This window comes from Tachyglossus aculeatus, chromosome 1 (genome assembly GCF_015852505.1).
Source record: "Tachyglossus aculeatus isolate mTacAcu1 chromosome 1, mTacAcu1.pri, whole genome shotgun sequence".
Lineage (NCBI taxonomy): Eukaryota > Metazoa > Chordata > Mammalia > Monotremata > Tachyglossidae > Tachyglossus > Tachyglossus aculeatus.
Genome location: NC_052066.1, coordinates 115,146,424 through 115,167,136, shown reverse-complemented (window position 1 = coordinate 115,167,136; position 20,713 = coordinate 115,146,424). Strand labels below are relative to the sequence as shown.

General features: G+C 39.7%; 1 protein-coding gene across 2 annotated transcripts in view; it reads right to left on the bottom strand.

Annotated features, from left to right (window-relative positions):
* NBAS (NBAS subunit of NRZ tethering complex) overlaps positions 1-20,713 on the bottom strand; it is a 352,219-nt gene that overhangs the window by 173,872 nt on the left and 157,634 nt on the right. For both annotated transcript variants that reach the window (XM_038758591.1, XM_038758650.1), the window contains exons 25-31: positions 20,366-20,539; positions 14,251-14,384; positions 13,824-13,886; positions 11,741-11,863; positions 8,876-8,978; positions 5,060-5,289; positions 1,797-1,909 (exon numbers count right to left, since the gene is read on the bottom strand). In XM_038758591.1, the coding sequence (XP_038614519.1) occupies positions 1,797-1,909; positions 5,060-5,289; positions 8,876-8,978; positions 11,741-11,863; positions 13,824-13,886; positions 14,251-14,384; positions 20,366-20,539 (940 nt within the window). The remainder of the gene's footprint in view (positions 1-1,796; positions 1,910-5,059; positions 5,290-8,875; positions 8,979-11,740; positions 11,864-13,823; positions 13,887-14,250; positions 14,385-20,365; positions 20,540-20,713) is intronic.

Genomic DNA, 20,713 nt, shown 5'->3' with positions numbered 1-20,713 from the left:
GTGCGACTTTGGGCAAATCACTTAACTTCTCTGTGCCTCAGTTACCTCACCTGTCAAATGGCGATGAAGACTGTGAGCCCACATGGGACACACTGATTACCCTGTATCTACCCCAGTGCTCAGAACAGTACTTGGCACATAGCAAGCACTTAACAAATACCATCATTATGATTTTGTTATTATTATTATTTTTATTATTACTCTGCAGCTGGTCCATTGTGTGCCTACTAGTCCACTGGATTATTCCTAACAGACCCATCTACAGCCTAAATAAAAGCAGCACAGTGCCAATGCCCTACCACAGCTCAATAATGCACCAGGTAGATGTTTTGGTATCTGGTGGTCTTTGCCTTCCCTGACTATCCTCATCTCCCAGCCCTATTCATCCTCCCTTGGAATCTACTCACCTCCATTCCCCCAGTACTTATGTACGTATCCTAATACTCTGCTGCTCCCCTATCTCTAATTTATTTTCACGTAGGTCTGCCCCACTACATCGTGAGCTCCTTGAAGGCATGAATCATGGCTGCCAATCTACTGTATTGCACTCTCCCAAGCACGTATTACAGTGCTCTGCACACACTTAGTGTGTGTTATGCTATGTTATGTTGCCAACTTGTACGTTCCAAGAGCTTAGTACAGTGCTCTGCACACAGGAAGCACTCAAAAAAATACGACTGAATGAATGAATGAACTTAGTGCACAAAAAATATCATTGGCTGATTGACTGCTGCCCACTTTAGCCAGTCATTTTTCAGGATTCCTTTAGGGCCCATCTTCCTCCTCAGATGCTCTAGGTGATTCTTCAGTTAGAATTCTTCACCTCCCAGCAGGCAATCCCCTTCTTGCAGTGCCAGGACTAAAACCCAGGTCTCCTGATTCCCACAGACACGCTCTTTTCACTGGACCATCAGTGGGGGCTAAATCAAAGCATTCAATGTACAAAATACAACTTTAGTATTCGGTAGTAGTTTTTCGAAGAAAAACACTTTTTTCTTTGTTTATCTAAAAAGAAAAAAGGGAGGTGCAATGCTACAAAAAAAAAACATGCTATTCTGACCCATGAAAGGAACTTTGGGCTGGGTTTTTTTAGTTCAGAATCTATGTAGCACAACACAATTAGCCTAAAATTAGTGGTTGTATCAGAAATGGTCTTCACCTTTTTATGTGTTTTTGAAGCACTTACTGTGTACCAGGCACTAGACTAAGCACTGGAATAGACACCAGCTAATCAAATTGGACACAGTCAATCCCCATTTTACAGATGAGGTAACTGAGGCCTAGAGATGTGAAATGACTTGCCCAAGGTCACACAGCAGACAATCAGCTGAGCTGGGATTAGAATGCTGGTCCTTCTAAACCAACTTGCTTCTCTGCCTAGCTACAACTAGAGTACACAGCAATAGAACAAAGACAGATTATTGAAAAATGGAGTTTCCATCTATTTTTACAAAATTAAAAATAGTCTTCTGGAGATGAAACAACTGGAAAGGGGACTAGCAGATTACTCTTCAAAATTGTCATCACTCCTTCAGCGAGAGATATGAATGTTATTTTACTGAATTAAATTTAGATTAAACTTCACTTTTAAAAGGCTAATTACAAGCTGGAATAAGAAAAACGATGTCTCACGGGTAAGATGTGATAGTGAAAATACTATATCAATAGGCTTTAAAAATAAATCGACAAAAGATAAATTGTCTTTTTTTGACTTCTATGAAATCTTGATGAACATGAGTAAACACAAGAGACAGTGAATCACCATGCATACTTTCTTAAGATATCATTCACTTCACCTTGCAAAGGTAGAATCTTTACTCCAAATTCTTCGAGATAGCCAAGAGCTCGGATGAGATCTAATTCTTCCTGAATGGCACTGGGACAGTCAATGATCAGTTGTAAGCAAGACCTAAGCAACAAAAGATGACAGTCAGAATAGTCGGGGAATAGTTTCAGAGTTTTCGTTGATAGTTCCCCAATTATTTAGTCTGCCCGACGTAATGCTTCAATACTACTGAAAAGGATATAGGGAATGATACAAATCCAGGGGTATATTCTACAGTCAAAGAATTCCTGATTACTAATCACAAAGAACACAGAACCTTTCCCTACTTGTCATCAAAGAAGAGTTATTTTAAGGAATCTATAATAATTCAATCATATTTTCAATTCAATTGCATTTATTAAGCACTTCTTGTGTGCAAAGCACTGTACTAAGCGCTATAGTTGTGATAAAAGAATAAGAAACTTGCAAATAGGCTAATATTGTCTATTTGGAGCCAGGCATTTATTGAAATCCTTATAAAACAGAAACGTGGAAAAAAAGGTACTATAACTAGGGATTCCACCCACCCTTCCCATGCCTCCTGTTTTGTCCTATGCTAATCTTCAAACTTTCTATCCCAAGGCAAACCAGTCACAACAGCTGCCAGGCACTTGGTACACAAGCAGGGGAAGAAATTAAAGAGACAAGGGAAAATAGAGGAAGGCTGAAACTTATCATCCTTCATATATTGTCCCATCACAGCTTCCCAATTTCCCTCTCCATGGCTACTGAAAGCAGCAATGGGAGGACTACGTGCAGGAAGAGTGACGATGACATTCACTGGGCCTCCCGCTTTTTTAGCGCACTATTAAGTACTGTGTAAAGATATAAATTACAAACTCGGTCCTCAAGGCACGTTTTGCTGTACAAAGGATAAATCCCCAATCTGCATGGAAAACCATAAAACCAAGTAATATACACTCAATTAATCAATGGTATTTACTGAGTGTAAACTGCGTAGATCACTGTACTGAGCGCTTGTGAGAGTTCAGCAGAGTAAGGAGACATGATCCCTGCCCTCCGGGACCTGACATTTTAGCAGGAGAGGACAAACTTAAAAATAAATTACACTTAGGGGAAGCAACAGTGAATAAGTAAATGTACGTGCTGTAAGGGTGGCAGGGTTGGAGAGGTACAAATGCAGAATAGAAGGAAATCTATTGAGCGTTAAGGGACCCTCACAGTTAGGGGGTGGAAGGGACGTGGTGAAACAGAATGAGTAGTAGCCAGGGAGACAGGAGAAGACCCCGGAAAGGCTACATCAAGGTTAGATGCTTTCAGAAGGGGATTGTCTACGCAGTATCAAAGGCTTTTGAGAGATTTAGGCAGACTGGGATGGAGTTAAGAGTCTATCAGATTTGGAAAGGAGAGGGTCATTGGGGACCTTGGAGACAACTATTTCAGTGGAAGGGAGGGGGCTGAAACTGGATCGCAGAGAGGTAAGGAAAGAATTGGAGGAGAGGGAGAAGTCGGCAGTTGTCAACAACTTGTTTGAAGAGTTTGCAAAGGCACGGTAAAAGAGAGATGGAATAGTAACTGGAGGCTGCAATAGGAGAGGAGATATGTGGGCATGCTAAACAGAAGGGAGGGAACCACTGGTGAGTAATTATGATGGCACTTGTTAAGCGTGACTGGTTGAAGATGGCAGTTAGGGAGGAAAGAAGGGAAGGGCAAGTATTTTAATAAAGTGAAAGTGAATGATCAGAGGCATAGGTGGAGGGGGTAGATTCCTAAAGGAAGTGAGACATTTTCTCTTGAAAGACGACTGGAAAGGATGAGAAAGTGGATGGAAGCAGGATGGGGGTGAGACTGGGGAGGTGAGAAGATTTATTTAACGGTATTCATTAAATACTTACTATGTGTCAAGCACTGTTCTAAGCACTAGAGTACATACGAGAACACAGAACACAGAACACAATCCGGGGTGAAAAGTGCAGGAGGGACAGATGGAGCAAGTCCATAAAGTAAATTATGAGGCATTTTACTTTGATAAGCACTTTAGTCACCACTTGCAGGCCTCTAGGAAGGGAGATTAAACATTCAAATCAATGCCGTTTCCTGAACAAAAATTAAGACAGAAGAGAGGAGAGGCTTTCGAAGAAACGATCATTAGACCAAACATAAGGTATTTAAGGACAAAAGAGTTGAAGTGAAATCTTTCTACAGAAATGTTCTGGGCATGTCACTCTCCTCCTCAAAAATCTCCAGTGGTTGCCTATCAACCTCCGTATCAAACAAAAACTCCGCACTCTCGGCTTCACGGCTGTCCATCACCTCGCCCCCCTCCTACCTCACCTCCCTTCTCTCCTTCTACAGCCCAGCCCTCACAACTCCCCTCCTCTGGTGCTCACCTTCTCACTGTGTCTCGTTCTTTCCTGTCCCGCTGTCGACCCCGGCCCACATCCTACCTCTGGCCTGGAAAGCCCTCCCTCCTCAAATTGGCCAAACAATCACTCTTCCCCTGTTCAAAGCCCTACTGAAGGCTCACCTCCTCCAAGAGGCCTTCCCAGACTAAGCCACCCTTTTCCTCAGTTTCCCCTCCCTTCTGCGTCACCACATCTCGCTCCCTTTGTTCTTCCCCCCTCTCCCCGCCCCACAGCACTTACGTATATGTATATATCTATAATTCTATTTCTTTAGACTGATGACTGTTTACTTGTTTTGGTGTCTGTGTCCCGACTTCTAGACTCGAAGCCCGGTGTGGGGAGGGATTGTCTCTCTTTATTGCTGAATTGTACTTTCCAAGCGCTTAGTATAGCTCTCTGCACACAGTAAGCGGTCAATTAACACGACTGAATGGATGAATGAATGAATGAAGTGCTTTACAAACAATGGTAAAGAGTTACTGCTTGATGCAGAGGTGAAAAGGCAGCCTATGGAAGTTCTTGGGCAGTATGGAGACATGGGACTGAACATTTTTTGTGATCTGAGCAGCAGAGTGGAGTAAGGAATGGATGGTGACAGACTGAATATGTAGATTGAATGAGCGAGATGAGTCAAGGATAATACCAATGTTACAGGCTCGTGAGATAAGGAGGATAGTGGTATTTTACATTGATGGGAAAGACATGAGAGGAAGTAATAAATAATAAGTACACCAATTCCTTTTTTTTTAAGTCACGACACTTCATTATTTTGTCCTGCAGATTAATGAGTAAAAAAAACCACTCTTTTTCTACCAATGAAAAACAGACATCGAGAACGCCTTTTAAAAATGCACTAGCATAACTGTACCTGGCCAAATCCATGCAGTTATCCTTTGGATGGGTGGAGGAGTTGAAGTACTCTCTACCAGCAGCCAATACCAACTGAATGCTTTTTTCACAGCTGACTTTATTCTGGGGCTTCTCTTTGCTGGTGCCACTGATTTGTGGATCTACTGACCGAGCACTGAACAGCATCATCTGCCCAGCCAACTGGATGTTTTCTAAGCGGCTTGAACACAGAAGACTTTCCGTAAATATCTGCAGAAACAAGAAATCTGAATTATCACCTAGAAAAAGTCTGGCATTCTCAAAGGAGAGAACTGCTATGGTAGGACATTTAACAGAAAATTCAAAGCCTTCCTTGAGGAGAAAAAAATGTCTTCATTCCATCGGTATCATATCAAAGAGAAATACAACACAGTATTTCATTTTAAATAAACCCCAAATATTGTTGTTCTAAGTTACCCGATCTGGTTTTCAGCCACTACTTTGAGTCTTGGTTTGATCACTTTAAAAACAAAGTTTTCAAATCAACCTATGTAATAAAATGTCAAAAGATATCAGAAAACTTCTGAAAGTATCAGTAGTCCTCTGAAATAAAAGCTAAGTTGCAAAAATCATACTAATACTAAACACATATAATTGTAATATATTACCTAGCATGATCCTATCTGATAATTGGATATTTTTGCAATAAAACAGATTGTGGTGAAATAAACATTTTAGGTAAAAATTATTCAGTTATACATGTGTTCACTTGAAAAATGTAGTGACTTTTGTAAAATGCAGTTGAGGTGGTTTATAATTGTATATTTTAAATTTCTAAGAACTATAATGAACATTTGTTTCAGAAAAAGAATTCCTACTGCGCTTTAAAAAAATACTAATATTCACTTTTTTCTTAGTATGAGGAAGCATTTTGGAAGGAAAGGGAAAAATACCATAACTTTGCTTTATCGGTATTCCGTTTACCTAGACTTCAAAACATTTTTCGCAGCTTCAGCTAAGAATCAATTCTACTGTTCAGTGCTTCCCGACTCCTATCAGTTCATTTCTGATAAAGACAGGGAGAGAAATATGGAGGAAGCATCGCAAGGAGGAGTATCTCCTCTAACCAACTCAACCTTTCATTCCTCTTCACCCCCGCAAATGAAGCCCAGGCAAAAAAGAGCTAGCTGCTTTTTGTGGCCTAGTATTAAGAGCACGGAAATAACAGTAATAATAATGATAGCATTTATTAAGCGCTTACTATGTGCAAAGCACTGTTCTAAGCGCTAGGGAGGTTACAAGGTGATCAGGTTGTCCCAAGGGGGGCTCGCAGTCTTCATCCCCATTTTACAGATGAGGTAACTGAGGCCCAGAGAAGTGAAGTGACTTGCCCGAAGTCACACAGCTGACAAGTGGTGGAGCCTGGATTTGAACCCATGACCTTTGACTCCAAAGCCCGGGCTCTTTCCACTGAGCCACGCTGCTTCTAATGGAGTCGGGAGTCCCAGGTTGCAGCCCTGGCTTTGCCATTTGCCTGCTAGGTGACCATGGGCAAGCACAATAATAATAATGATAATAATAACTGTGGTATCTGTTAGGCTCTTACTATGTGCCAGGCACTGTACTAAGCGCAGGGTGGATACAAGCAAATCAGGTTGGACACAGTCCCTTTCCCACACAGGACTCACAGTCTTAATCCCCATTTTATAGATGAGGTAACAGGCACAGAGGAGTGAAGTGACTTGCCCAAGGTCACACAGCAGACAAGTGGCAAAGTCGGGATTAGAACCCATGACCTTCTGACTCCTAGGCTCATGCTCTAGCCACTAGGCCATGCTACTTCTCTATGGCATGCTGCTTCTTTGCTGTTTTGTGCCTGTTTTTCCATCTGTGAAATGGGAATGAAATGCCTTCTAAAGTTGTAATAGTATTTATTAAGCTCTTACTGTGTGCGGAGCACTGTACTATGCACTGGAAAAAAAATGCACAGATGGGAATTAAACACAGTCCTATTCCGTTATGGAGCTCACAATCTCTCCCTGCCTCTGAAGTGCCACAGCACTTGTATATATTTGTTCATATTTATTACTCTATTTTATTTGTGCATATTTGCTATTCTATTTATTTTGTTAATGATGTGCATATAGCTTTAATTCTATTTGTTCTGACGATTTTGACACCTGTCTACATGTTTTGTTTTGTTGTCTGTCTCCCCCTTCTAGACTGTGAGCCCGTTGCTGGGTAGGGACCGTCTCTATATGCTGCCGACTTGTACTTCCCAAGCGCTTAGTACAGTGCTCTGCACACAGTAAGCGCTCAATAAATACGATTGAATGAATGAATGAATGAATGAATGAATGACGACTGAGCCCTGTATGAGACAGGGTCCAATGATCTGAACGTTTAGTATCAATCTTTTAGGGTTTAACCTAGTGTGTGACACAGGCAGTGCTAAATACAATCATTATTATTATATTACAATAGCAGCACAGTCTCACAGAAGATGAGAGGTTAAACTCTCCCTTCTACCTTCTTGCTGTTCTTAGCTTTCTGAGGAAAGATATGACTATTAATAATGCTTCACATGTTTAACACTATGGAAAAATGAAGCGGCCACACAAATACTGGGCAATTGAGTGATTACCGTCCCTTCAATACAGTAACAATGGACAAGTCTTCAATTGCAATTTCTTGACTCAAATGGTTCTGTCAGCGGTGAACCCAGCAACAGGTAAAGTGAGGAACGATTTGGTTCATTTAAACAATTCAGATACTCAAAGGAGAAAATAAAGGCTTAACAATAGATTTTTTCCACATAAATTATCCGCTTGAGCTGTCCAAATTGATCAAAATCCACCAGATAATTGGCAAATCTCTTCTTCACTTTGTGCGCTTGGACAAAAAGCCTAAAATTGTTTTTTTTTTTTTCAGCATTTACTATACAATAAAAGAAAGATGGCTCAGGGATGCAGTGGTGTTTATAACTTTAACTGCTGCAGGAGGAAAAAGGAAATTTAAATTCCTAATTATAACTTCTATAAATAGGTGCTGGAAACGCTTTCAAAAGCATTACAATCCGAATTCAAACTCTTTCTTAAGAGAGGAAGATTGGCAGCCACAAGTCGAAAACTGTAATAAACGTAAATATGAAATAATATGAAAATTTTAAAAGATGTCAAATTTTTAAGACAGACACCTTTGCATGGAATTCTGTTCAAGCACCATATGCTTACTGTAGAAAATTAAAGAGAATATGCAAAGAAATGGCAAACATCAAAATAATTCCACTCAAAGTTAATAACAGTCTTTCAAGAAATACTAATGATAGGTTTGTCTTGGACTTTATATGCACGCAAATTATTTTTTCCTGAAATTGGATTTTAACTTTCATTTAGATGCAAACGAGAAAATCTACAGGCAGCAATATATGGTCTGAGACTGACATTATTGAAAATGAACTTTATGCCCAGCCAAGCATTTAAAACACATAGCATTTAAATGTACGGCCATTCATCTTTACCCCGTTTCTGTTTGGGCTCTTTTGCAATATCATTATATATTAAGATGCAATATCTTTCCAAAAACAGATAGCTCTCCTTACAACTCATTTGATTTGATGGCTCATGCCCTCCGATACCAGGGTTATCCCAGGCGATGTAGCACAGCAGGATGCTACATGAGTTTGCAATCAGTTATGACTGAGATGTTCACGACATGAAGGTTTTCTGCGAGAGATCACATCACGCGGTGAATGAATTCAACTTCGACGAACAAACGTGCATGAGAGTTGAAAGGCACTACCCTTGGTGGGTGGCAATTACCGTACCTTTTATAATTAAGAAAAGAACAAAATCACCTCATAGCAAGCATCAGGCTCCAGACATCTATAGACGTTCTTCTGCATAGCTAACATATCCTGCAGCAATCCTTTCCAATGAGACTCACTAACCGGAGGCTGCCTAGAAAATAAAACAGTTCATCATGTTTACTCCTGAATCCTGTCCTGGATCAAGAACTGTGGTTTTATCACATTTCTCCAGCCCTGAAAGTTTAATGGAAATATGCTCCAGAGGCACATTTTGTCTTGAATTTCCAGGTAATATCTTGGACTAGGGGATTGAGATAGAAAAACAGCATGTTTTCCTACCTTTGTACAAACGCTACCTCAAGATGCTTTCCTTTTGCATGCTGACTGGACAGCTTTCATGATCCTGTTATTCTTCATGCCCATTTAGGAAATCACTGCAAATCACAGCTTGTTCTCGGGGCACTAGGTTTTGCTTCTAACAGACATTCACCTTGGAGAGACAACCTTTATCCCAAGAAGGCCTTTCCAGTTTGCTTAACTCATTCTCCCCTTTAACATTTAGCTATTATACACTGAGTTTTTATTTACTGGATATATACTGGAAATAGTTTTAAATAATAACTTTTACTTTGCTTTAATTAGACTCTCATTTGTTATTAACCATGCATGTATTTTGAAGGGAATAGGGAACACTATCTGCCTTAATTTTGGTGGCCCCCAGAAGAGTTAGTGCATAAAAGCTTACATTCTCTCAGCAATTCCCAGGGCTGATTCCATCACACTGTGGTGTTTGCTCAGAGCAAACAGACCAAATAGGGAGGGCAGGATTCTCTCACCTCTCCTCCTCAACCAATTAATTAAAAACAAATGAAACATGTTAGCTATTTAAAATGGGCTTCAATAGCTTAACCTAGTAATCAGATTCTGGCCATTTTCTATTTCACTAGATTTTTATTTAGGTCAGAGGGCCCAAAACCATTATTTGCCAAGAATGTTATTTTATTCTCTTTCTTCTCTCCAATCTGGAAAATAGACTTAACTCTGTCTCATTTTTGGGGGGGGCAGCTGAATTTACTGTTGATATAGACACCAAATATAAAAAGCCTTAGGTAGTTGCAGTAAGTACCCGTTCAAAATATTTATAGATAGAATTTCCTAAAAATTGATATTTTTCACGATTGTACTTTATAGCATATGCATTAACAATTTTAGAACTGCTATACATACAAATGTCCTAAAAAGAATCACTTTAGTATTTCAAAATTGTATTCTCTTTTCCTGCTCTTACAGAAGAGGAGAAAGACATTTTATAGGGGGGGAAAAAGCCTTAGCTTAATTTCTTAACTGAATGGAATGAAAATGGAGGCAAAGACTGTGGCAGAGGATGCTCTGAATAAAGGAAATCTCAGAGCTGGGCCACGAAGGGAGGAGAGCCTCGGGGGCAAAGAGGGGAAGAGGGACAGAAGAGAAAGAGAACAATGGGTTAAGTACTGCCAAACCCAGTCTATTCCAGTTTATTGTTGCCTGAGAGATAGAGAAAAACCCCTCATGGCTATGACACTCTACTGTGAAACAGAAACAATTAAGTCTTCTTAATAGGACCAACAAATAATTTGGACATGTATTATAATAATAATAATAATGATGATGATGGCATTTGTTAAGCACTTACTATGTGTGGAGCACTGTTCTAAACACTGGGGTAAATAAAAGGTAATCGGGTTGTCCCAGGTGGGGCTCAGTCTCAATCCCCAGTTTACAGATGAGGTAACTGAGGCACAGAGAAGTGAAGTGACTTGCCCAAGGTCACCCAGCAGACAAGCGGCAGAGCCGGGATTAGAACCTACGACCTGTCTACGTGTTTTGTTTTGTTGTCTGTCTCCCCCTTCTAGACTGTGAGCCCGCTGTTGGGTAGGGACTGTCTCTTTTATGTTGCCAACTTGTACTTCCCAAGCGCTTAGTACAGTGCTCTGCACAGAGTAAGTGCTCAATAAATATGATTGAATGAATGACCTCTGACGCCCAAGCCCGTGTTCTTGCCACTAGGCCTTGCTGCTTCTACAATAATAATTCTCAAATAATAATTATGGTATTTGTTAAGCGCTTACGATGTGGCAGGCACTGTACTAAGTGCTGGGGTAGAGGCAAGGTAATTGGGTTGGTCACAGTCCCTGTCCCACATAGTGTTCCCAGTCTTAATCCCCATTTTCCAGATGAGCTAACTGAGGCAAAGAAAAGTGAAGTGACTTGTTCAAGGTCACACAGCAGAAAAGTGGTAGAGCCAGGATCAGAACCCAGGTCCTTCTGATTCCCAGGCCCGTGATCTACCCACTAGGCCACACTACTTCTGCTTCACATATCCTATCATACTGATTTGGACATTTTCTTAAATGAAAAGACCAATAAGAAAAATTGACTTCGTTTTTCTGCAATAACACTAAAAGAAATCCATTACTCAGTAGAACATCTACTGAGTTAATCAATCAATCAATCAGTGGAATTTACTGAGTTTATGTGCAGAGGACTGTAGTAAATGCTTGGGAAAGTACAATACAGTAGAATTGATAGACATGTTCCCTGCTTAACCCATCCCACTGAGAATCTGATTTTAAACGTCTTCATTTTCAGTACATTATCTGTATTATTCTTATTCTGGAAGCTTTTTGCTACTTTTATTTTCCCTGCACCTTTTAAGTGAAACACAGTTTTATGCTTACTTGGGCTGCAGAAATTCTAAAGATCTATTAGACGTAACTGCTATCGAAAGCGGTCAAACATTACCTATAAAAACTGGGATTTCTCTTGGAAATACTTTTGAGTCCATACAGAAGCCTACATTATAATGAAAAGTCACTAGTATGCCCAAATTAGAAAACATTAAACCCCCCCAAAATGCAACCTGCAATTCCTTACTTGCGCCCTGTGTGTCTGGTCAATCTAATCATCAGTGCACGGGCCTCATCTGGGTTGGATTTGGTGTCTTTGACAAATGAAATCGGTTTCTGTAACCCATGCTTCTCCAAGAGCTCTGACACACTGCAAATATACAATATAAATCACTGATCAGCTTGCAATAGATTAAAATATATGCTTTAAATTATATTACAGTAGTGTTTAAAAGGTTATTAAGAAAAGGAACATACTAGCATAAATTATGTTTGCCGAAGTCTAGAAATACAGTTACAGCCTAGATATGTCGAGGGTTCACTTGTATCTCTGACTGTCATGCTTTGTGAAGAAGAGTAAAACACTTGATCTCAAGTGGTTGGACCGAAAAACTTTGCTCCCCCCACCCCCTGTTTCAGTAGTATTTCTCGTGATCACTTCTCACCCAATTACCAAGAAATAATTTCAGCAAAATCTTAATTCTATGAGTCTGGACATCAGTGTGTTCACTTATCTGATAATTTAGTATATCTCTGCATTTCTCTGCCTCGTCAGAAGTACATCTGCCATACCAACCCAGCTGCAATCTCCAGCACCTATGCAGTTCAGACCCATCCTGAGCATTTCTGTATATAGGTTATTTGACCGGGCATTCAGTTACTACTCTGTAAATGTTTGACGGTGTTAGAGAAAGCTTTTGTGAATATCATGGACTGCCCGAAAAACAAACAAATGGATTTCAGAGTAAATTAAGCCAAAGTGGTCTTTGGAAGGCCAAAAAACTCGACTTAGATTAGCAGATTTTGGACACAGTCAGGAGGATTAATTCTCTGGAGAAGACACTAATGCTAGGAAAAGTCCTGGGAAAATGAGTAAGAGGCAGACTGGCAGCTAGATGGATAGAGACCATAACAATGGTAATGGAAGAACCGTTAGAAAGGTTGCAGATTATGGCAGGGGACAGGATGTTCTGGATAAAGTATATCCATGGAGTCGCTATGAATCGGAAATGACTCAATGGCACTTAATAATAATAATACATTTCTACACCTGTTCTTCCATAAAAGAGCACTTGGTACAGTGCTCTGCATACAGTAAGGGCTCTATAAATACAATTGACTGATTGATTGATTGATTGATTGTAACATAAGCTCTTTGTGGGCAGTGAGCATGTCACTTGTCTGCAGCCAGTGGGCAATCACTACATCTATTACTAATACTGCCTCAACATCTTCCCTCCATTTCTACGTGTTCATCGATGGTGTTTACTTGAGGTCTTACCATGTGTACTAAGCGTTTGGGAAAGTACAATACTATAGAGTTGGAAACTGTTTTCCATTTTTTATTAGGGAGGTGGGGATCAAGAACTAAATGTAAGGAATAAAAGAAAACATTCTTTACCATTCACCTGGCATAAATCATGTTGGTCATGACGAAGTGGACTGCCACTTACCCAGGGCTAATAATAATGCATGCAAGATACTTTTCATGAAAGTAAAATTATTCTTTTTTCATGATCAGGGCATAGAATTCCATAAAACATCTTTGCGTATAGTCAGTTGCATAGTGCCCAGAATGAATATCAGCCCTAATATTATGCATTATGACAGATATGGAGTTTCAGTTCACTAGAAATTCATATTAAGCTCCATTCATATAACACTTAGCACGCTGCAAGGGAGGTAGGATAAATGACAACTATGAGGAGCTGAAAATGAATTTATGTGATTAGAAGGCTAGCTCCCTAGATATCAACTGGGTAATATGTATATATGTATATATGTATACATGTATAAATGTACATGTACATGTATATATATATGTATATATGTTTGTACATATTTATTACTCTATTTATTTATTTATTTTACTTGTACATATCTATTCTATTTTATTTTGTTAGTATGTTTGGTTTTGTTCTCTGTCTCCCCCTTTTAGACTGTGAGCCCACTGTTGGGTAGGGACTGTTTCTATATGTTGCCAACTTGCACTTCCCAGTGCTCTGCACACAGTAAGCGCTCAATAAATATGATTGCCTGATTGATAATCTGAACATTCCTTGGGCAAGCACCAAAATCATGAAAAAAGGAAAAAGTTGAAATTTTTCTACCTGAGAAATTGTTCCAGTTGATCTACCTTGTCATGAAGAGCTGTCGTCCTTCCTGTTTTATGACTGAAAAGGATTAAAAACATTTTGAAACAAATACTTTATTCTTTTGGTCACATGTCAGCATGTCAGATGAAGAGAAAGAAGATAATAGAGAATATTACACCTGACCAGCTAATGCTACACCAGATATCACAGTCTAGGATTTAAAATACGTTAATAAAAGGAACAATAAATGAGTTTAAGGTGTAAAGGGATATGGTAAGATTTTGACAGAAAAAAAAAGCCATATAAACTTTGCTAATTGCCTATTGAATGTTTGAATTTGAATTATGAGTCCAATTAGAATCCAACTTCAGACCACAATCATACATTATCATTTAATAGTATTCAAGAAAGAATGACAGATTCCCATTATGAGACTCTTTACCCGTATCCTCTCTGGGGAAGGCATTCTAACACATCATAGCAAAGAGAGAGCTGGTTATCACGTTCACAACTGTAGATGCACTCCAAGGCTGTTATCATCAACTGGTCCTGATCAGGAATTATTTTTTGCTGAAGCTGTCAAAAATATAAAATGTGCCACATGTGAGATTATTTGTCAGACTAATAGTTTTTTTTCATATTTCAATGGCTGTCTAAAGTACATTAAATAGAGCAATTAGTCAGCTGTAAAAACCAATCTGTTGATTTTTTTTTCTGACTCACAGACTTGAGACCTTTAATAACCTTAAATGAAATTACTTTTTAATTACAGAATCAACCGAAGAAGTTAATCTGTAAACTACATGCTCTGCATTTGCTGATTATAGTTCCTCTTCCATTTATGATCCCTTTAGGAGGGACAGGACGAAGGGAAGATTCATTAAAAAAAAATTCATTAAAAGCAATATTCCTAATCAAAACCATATTTAATGAAATTCACATATACAATATCATTGTACTATCTGTTAGGCACTTACTCTGTGTGGAAAAAACTACGCTGAGTGCTGGATTATATACAAGACAAACCGAACCCTTTTCCACACAGGGCTCACATTCCAAGACACATGAAGAACATTCGGATTTTCCAAATGAAGGCACTCAGGCACAGGAGAGTTAAGTAACTTTCACAAGATCACGCAGCATACCAGTGGCAGGAATAGGACTAGAACCCAGGTACCCTGATCCCCAGACTATTCAATGAAGCACTTGGGCACATATCCATAAATTATTTACTTTAATGTCTGCCTTTTCATCTATACATTAAGCTCATGTCTTTCTCCTCGTCTCTACTATAAGCTCACGTCGGGAGGGAACGTGTCTACCAACCGTTGCGTTGTACTCTCCCATCTGCTTAGTCACAGTGCTCTGCACACAGTAAGTTCTCAATAAGTACCATTGATTGATTAAAAAATTAAAAAATGACACAGGTCAAAACTCACACAATACAGAATTACTTTCAGCACTCATGACAATAATCTGCAGAATGAACAGGCAGGATGGCAGTGAAGTGGTTCAAATGCCCCCAAAGCACCAATCATTCGACATTTTCAAGTCTGGAACTTCATTTTTTCTCAAAATTCATTTGTATACAAAGAAAGGAACAGGAAAAAGAAGCGAGGGAAATGGGGAGTGAGAGAGAAACAGGGAGAAAGAATGGGGGAGATGGAAGGAAAAAGAGAGCTGTCCTTTGGATTTGATAACCCCAGTGATAGGAAAATGTAGATCCTGTATAAGAATGTGGCTAATAAGACCAGTATGAGACCACTGATAATGTGCATATATTGTGCACATATGGATTGTCCCTTGCTACCCTGTATCACTGTTACCCCAACTGCCTGGCACATTTTGTGATCACAAGAACCATCTAATCTCATCACCTACGTCGTCTCATCACCGACTGATGCCAGACAATTTTTTACGATTGGTCTCCAAGATCCACCTTCTACCCTACAACATTTCTTCCGTGTTCCTGTTAAGCGTTTCTTCCACCCACCCTGTTATTAGGTTCACCATTTCAATTTACGGCTATTAGGGTAATCTGGTATTGTCCAATTCTCCTCCCCCGTTTTGCACAGCAAAAGTGTAATATAACCAGGAATGCTTCCACATTGGTAGGCTACTGCATTCCAGGACATCACTGTTAAGGATTCCTTCTTGCTATTTGATATTAGGCTGCCTGAGTGGCATGCATGAGAAGCAGCGTGGCTCAGTGGAAAGAGCACGAGCTTTGGAGTCAGAGGTCATGGGTTCAATTCCCGGCTCTGCCACTTGTCAGCTGTGTGACTTTGGGCAAGTCACTTAACTTCTCTGGGCCTCAATTACCTCATCTGTAAAAAGGGGATTAAGACTGTGAGCCCCATGTGGGACAACCTCATCACCTTGTAACCTCCCCAGCACTTGGAGCAGTGCTTGGCACATAATAAGCGCTTAATAAATGCCATTATTATTATTATTATTATGGATGGAACTGTACGATAAGTCAGATGTGCTGTTAGTTTTGTTATTTATTAAGAATTTACCTGGTGCCAAGCACTATGCTAAGCAGTGGGATCGATATGAATATAAAACATATCAGAGAATCCCTGCCCCAAACGAGCTCACAATCTAGGTGGGGACAACAATGGATTACGGATAACAACAAGCAGCAGAGCCAGCACACCAAGGTAACTGTGAAGAGAAAAACAGCGATTAGGTCTTGCAGGGGGAGTTTTAAGATTTCCCAGTACTCGCAAGTAAACGTTCCTTATTTCAAGCCACCACAGCCTCCCTGGGGCTCTGAAGGTTGCCAAGGAAAAATGCCTACAGATAGTTGCGAGTGGCTCAGGGGGACATTTGCCTGGCAAGGCGAATGATAGATCCATTGTCTCCAGCCATAAAGAAGGTTGAATACTACTACACTGTCCTTATATGCCTGCAGTTTGAGCTGAACATTGATACCATGCAGCCAACAAGAGTCAGTCTCCCAAAGGACACAGTAACTGCTGTCTTGATTCTACCTTGTGCCTCTCCGTTTCCCCGTGTAGCCTTCAACCATCTGCTAAAAAGCAGAATTTACTGATAGCCTTAAGCTTGTATCACTATTAAAATCCTGTTGGGCTTGCCATGTGTGGGCTGGTAGACAATATCTATCTTCGGGACAACTGTCAGTCAGTAATATTTTGCTGATTTTGACAAGCAATTTATAATCTGCATTCCTTCAGAGTGCATTTTTCGAGAATATGCCATCGAGGAATAGGAACATCTGAAGGAATGATACATAGATATTTGATTATATCTTTCTCATGCTCAGTTGAGAGTTTCCCCACAGTAATGTAATTTTGACACCAGATTCCATATTCTTTGCATGTAGGCTGAATGAAAGTGGGCCTTAGTAAGTCTGCTTTACTTGCTTTCTGAGGCAGTCAGACGTCAGTAGTAATAATAATCGCGGTATTTGCTAAGTGCTTACTATGAATCAAGCACTGTATTATGTGCTAGGGCAGATGCAAGATGATCGTGCATTATACTAAGAGCTTGGAAAAGGACAAGAGACTCAGTAGACACAATTCCTGCTCCAAGGACCTTACAGTCAAGTGGCATAGACAGAGATTAAAATGAATTAGAATTGGGAGAAAGCAGTAGGGTAGAAAGATATAAGGGCAATGTGAAGTGTGCTTTTTCCTTCTATAAGAGTCATAACTGCTGCTGTTAAAAAAAAAAGTACTTTTCTTTAAAAAAATGAGAAAAATGTAATTTTTTGTCAACAGTGAATTGCTCTTTCATCTTATCTCAAGGTATCTTAGTTCATTGGTACCGGAAACGAAAGCATGCGAAAAGAAAAAGGAGAGAAAGGACAGAACAAACATTTCACTGTATAGGAAAAATCATTATGCGGAATTCCACGAACTAAGCACTGTATTAAGCATTGGGGTAGATGCAAAATAACGGGTAGATTTTTTCCTACTTAGCCAAATGTTAGTGTTCAGGCTCAGGCTACAATAAGGTAAGGTAGACAAGAGCAAAGCTGTATGTCATTCATACAAAAGTGAAAGGAAAAATAGGAAGGTAGGTAAATCTGGCTATCCAGAATGAGTGTTTGAGTGGTCTAAGGTAACTCCTCTATATGACTACAATCATCATCATCATCATCATCATCAATCGTATTTATTGAGCACTTACTATGTGCAGAGCACTGTACTAAGCGCTTGGGAAGTACAAATTGGCAACATATAGAGACAGTCCCTACCCAACAGTGGGCTCACAGTCTAAAAGGGGGGCTCACAGTCTAAAAGGGGGTAATTAGTATTATGGCCAAACATTACAAGAAATGAGGCAGAGGGAGAGCAAAGCAAACAAAGAGAAGGGGGAGTAGAGAAGAAAGGAAAGAGAAGGGGAGCGGTATGTTCTGGGCCAGCTGTCCACCTCCATCTTCTCCGCCTCTGTTCTCTCCTCTTGTATGTAAGGTAAATTTCTATGTAGGGTAAGGTACTCCCCTGAAACAGCTCAAGGCAGAAGCAGGCTGTCCAATGAACACAAATTTGGAATGGTCCATCTATGTGACACCACGGCAATTTTACAATTGCTACAGTAACTCGATGGCTGTGAATTCCACGTCCCGATCTGCTTGAAACATCAATCATCTTGCAAGACTGATTTCAAATTTTTGGTAGCTGCAAGTAAACCTTGTTAGGAACTCTTACTGCACAAAAATGATCAACACTGTTTTACGTGCAAAACAACTGCAAAATAATGATCTAAACACTCCCGCAAATGGTTTGCTAAGGACTCCAGAAAAGTTCATGTTTTATTCAAAAGACTTTTTCCAGCTTGCAAAATACAGACAAAAAACCTGATTTTATTCAAGGGATTTACATGTGCTGACTACAAAGGGGAGTACTATCACAAACAAGATTTCAGGAGAATTTAGAGTAACCTTTTTCTTCCCCATAAAACATTCATACGCAATCTATCCTGCTTTTCACAAAGTTTTTCTGGTGTCACACTCACTTTAGCCTCTGCTCAAATTCATGAATAACAAAAAACACATGGAATTCAAATCCCCCGTTAAATGCAGACATGAATTCAAAATAGGAAGGTGAATATATTTCTGCTTTATCTACACAACCCCAACTTCTGGCAAAGATGACAAGTCGCTTAATGCCTCCGGGTCTCAGTTTCCTCATCTGCAAAATGGGGATTCTGTGCCAGGTGGAGCAGGGACTGTGTTCAACCTGTCTTATATAAAAATAACGATGGTACTTGTTAAGCGCTTACTATGTGCCAGGCACTGTTCTAAGCACTGGGGGAGATGCAAGATTGTCAGGTTGTCCCACGTGGGGTTCACAGACTTAATCCCCATTTTACAGATGAGGTAACTGAGGCACAGAGAAGTTAAGTGTCTTGCCCGAAGTCACACAGCTGACACGTGGCGGACCCGGGATTAGAAGCCACAACTCTTTCCACTAAGCCACACCGTTTCTCTAACACAGTGCTTAATATTGTGCTTGGAACATAAGTATTTAATCAATCGATGGTATTTATAAATCAATCAATCATATTTATTGAGCACTTACTGTGTCCAGAGTACAAAGCACTTGGGAGAGTTCACACAATAATATAACAGACACATTCCCTGATCACAACAAGTGATAACTATGTGCACAACCTGTACTAAGCACTTGGGAGAGTTCAGTATAACAGAATTGGTAGAAATGTTCCTTGTTAAAGCTTTGTTATGGGTCACCTTTTTTCTTTCCCAAAGTACAAACATGAGTGTGTAGGGTTATCAGTCCCTATTTTAATGACATTTTATGTATTTGGTGATCACATTATGTAGGCTTTCTTTCCTTGACTCGGGTAGCTTTCAATGAAGTACATTATTTAATGTTTTTTCCAGGATGTGGGCTTACACAGATCTCCTGACAACTGCATTACCAGTAATTCATACAAAGAGTGAGAATGAGGATGTCAGAACATTATTTTTTAAAAGGCTTTATAAGCTTTTAACCAAAACAGCAAAAATTACTGTAATTCAAAGAAATTATAATGATAACGATGGTATTTATTAAGTGCTTACTATGTGCAAAGCACTGTTCTAAGCGCTGGGGGGGATAGAAGGTGATCAGGTTGTCCCACTTGGGGCTCACAGTCTTAATCCGCATTTTACAGATGAGGTAACTGAGGCCCAGGGAAGATAAGTGACTTGTCCAAAGTCAAACTGAGGACGAGCGGCGGAGCCGGAATTAGAACCCGTGACCTCTGACTCCGAAGCCCGGGCTCTTTCCACTGAGCCATGCTGCTTCTCCTGATAGTGCCTACCTCCTAATTCTTTACGTAGCAGCAAATAATCTTTCAAAACCCAAAAGCAGGGACTGCGGCTGAGAAGGGAATGTTTTCATTCTAAAGTCTGTTTTGTGGAAAGTTTTCAGGAAAAATCACACATTTGTTTAATCGCAAACATTTGTTTAAATATATTTACATTAATTAGATTGGTTTCTAACACTGATTTTAGAAAAGTAAATATCCGAGACTAAGAGCTAAAACAGAAACCCCAAAAAGAGCTAAAAATTCATACTTACATCTGGTTTTGAATGTTGAAATATCTTCAAGGGGAGTTTTAGATCTTCCTTTGCTAAAGTTACTAAATATTCTTTCAATAGGTCATTAGCAGCACCAGGAGACTGTTTTTCACAACGATGCAGGAAAGGAACCATCCACTGGTAAACATTTGTTATATATTTTTCCTCAGAAGACTAAAAATTACAGTTTAGAAAAAAAACAGGTTATTAAAAACTTGCCTGAGTTCACAGAACCTTATATAAAGCTTACAAAACAGTGCCTTTTGTGTTTTCCAGTTAGAAGGGTATGTGCAGAGGACATTGCAGGTGCCCAATCTTTGTTAACCATCAACAACAAAAGGAGGGAAA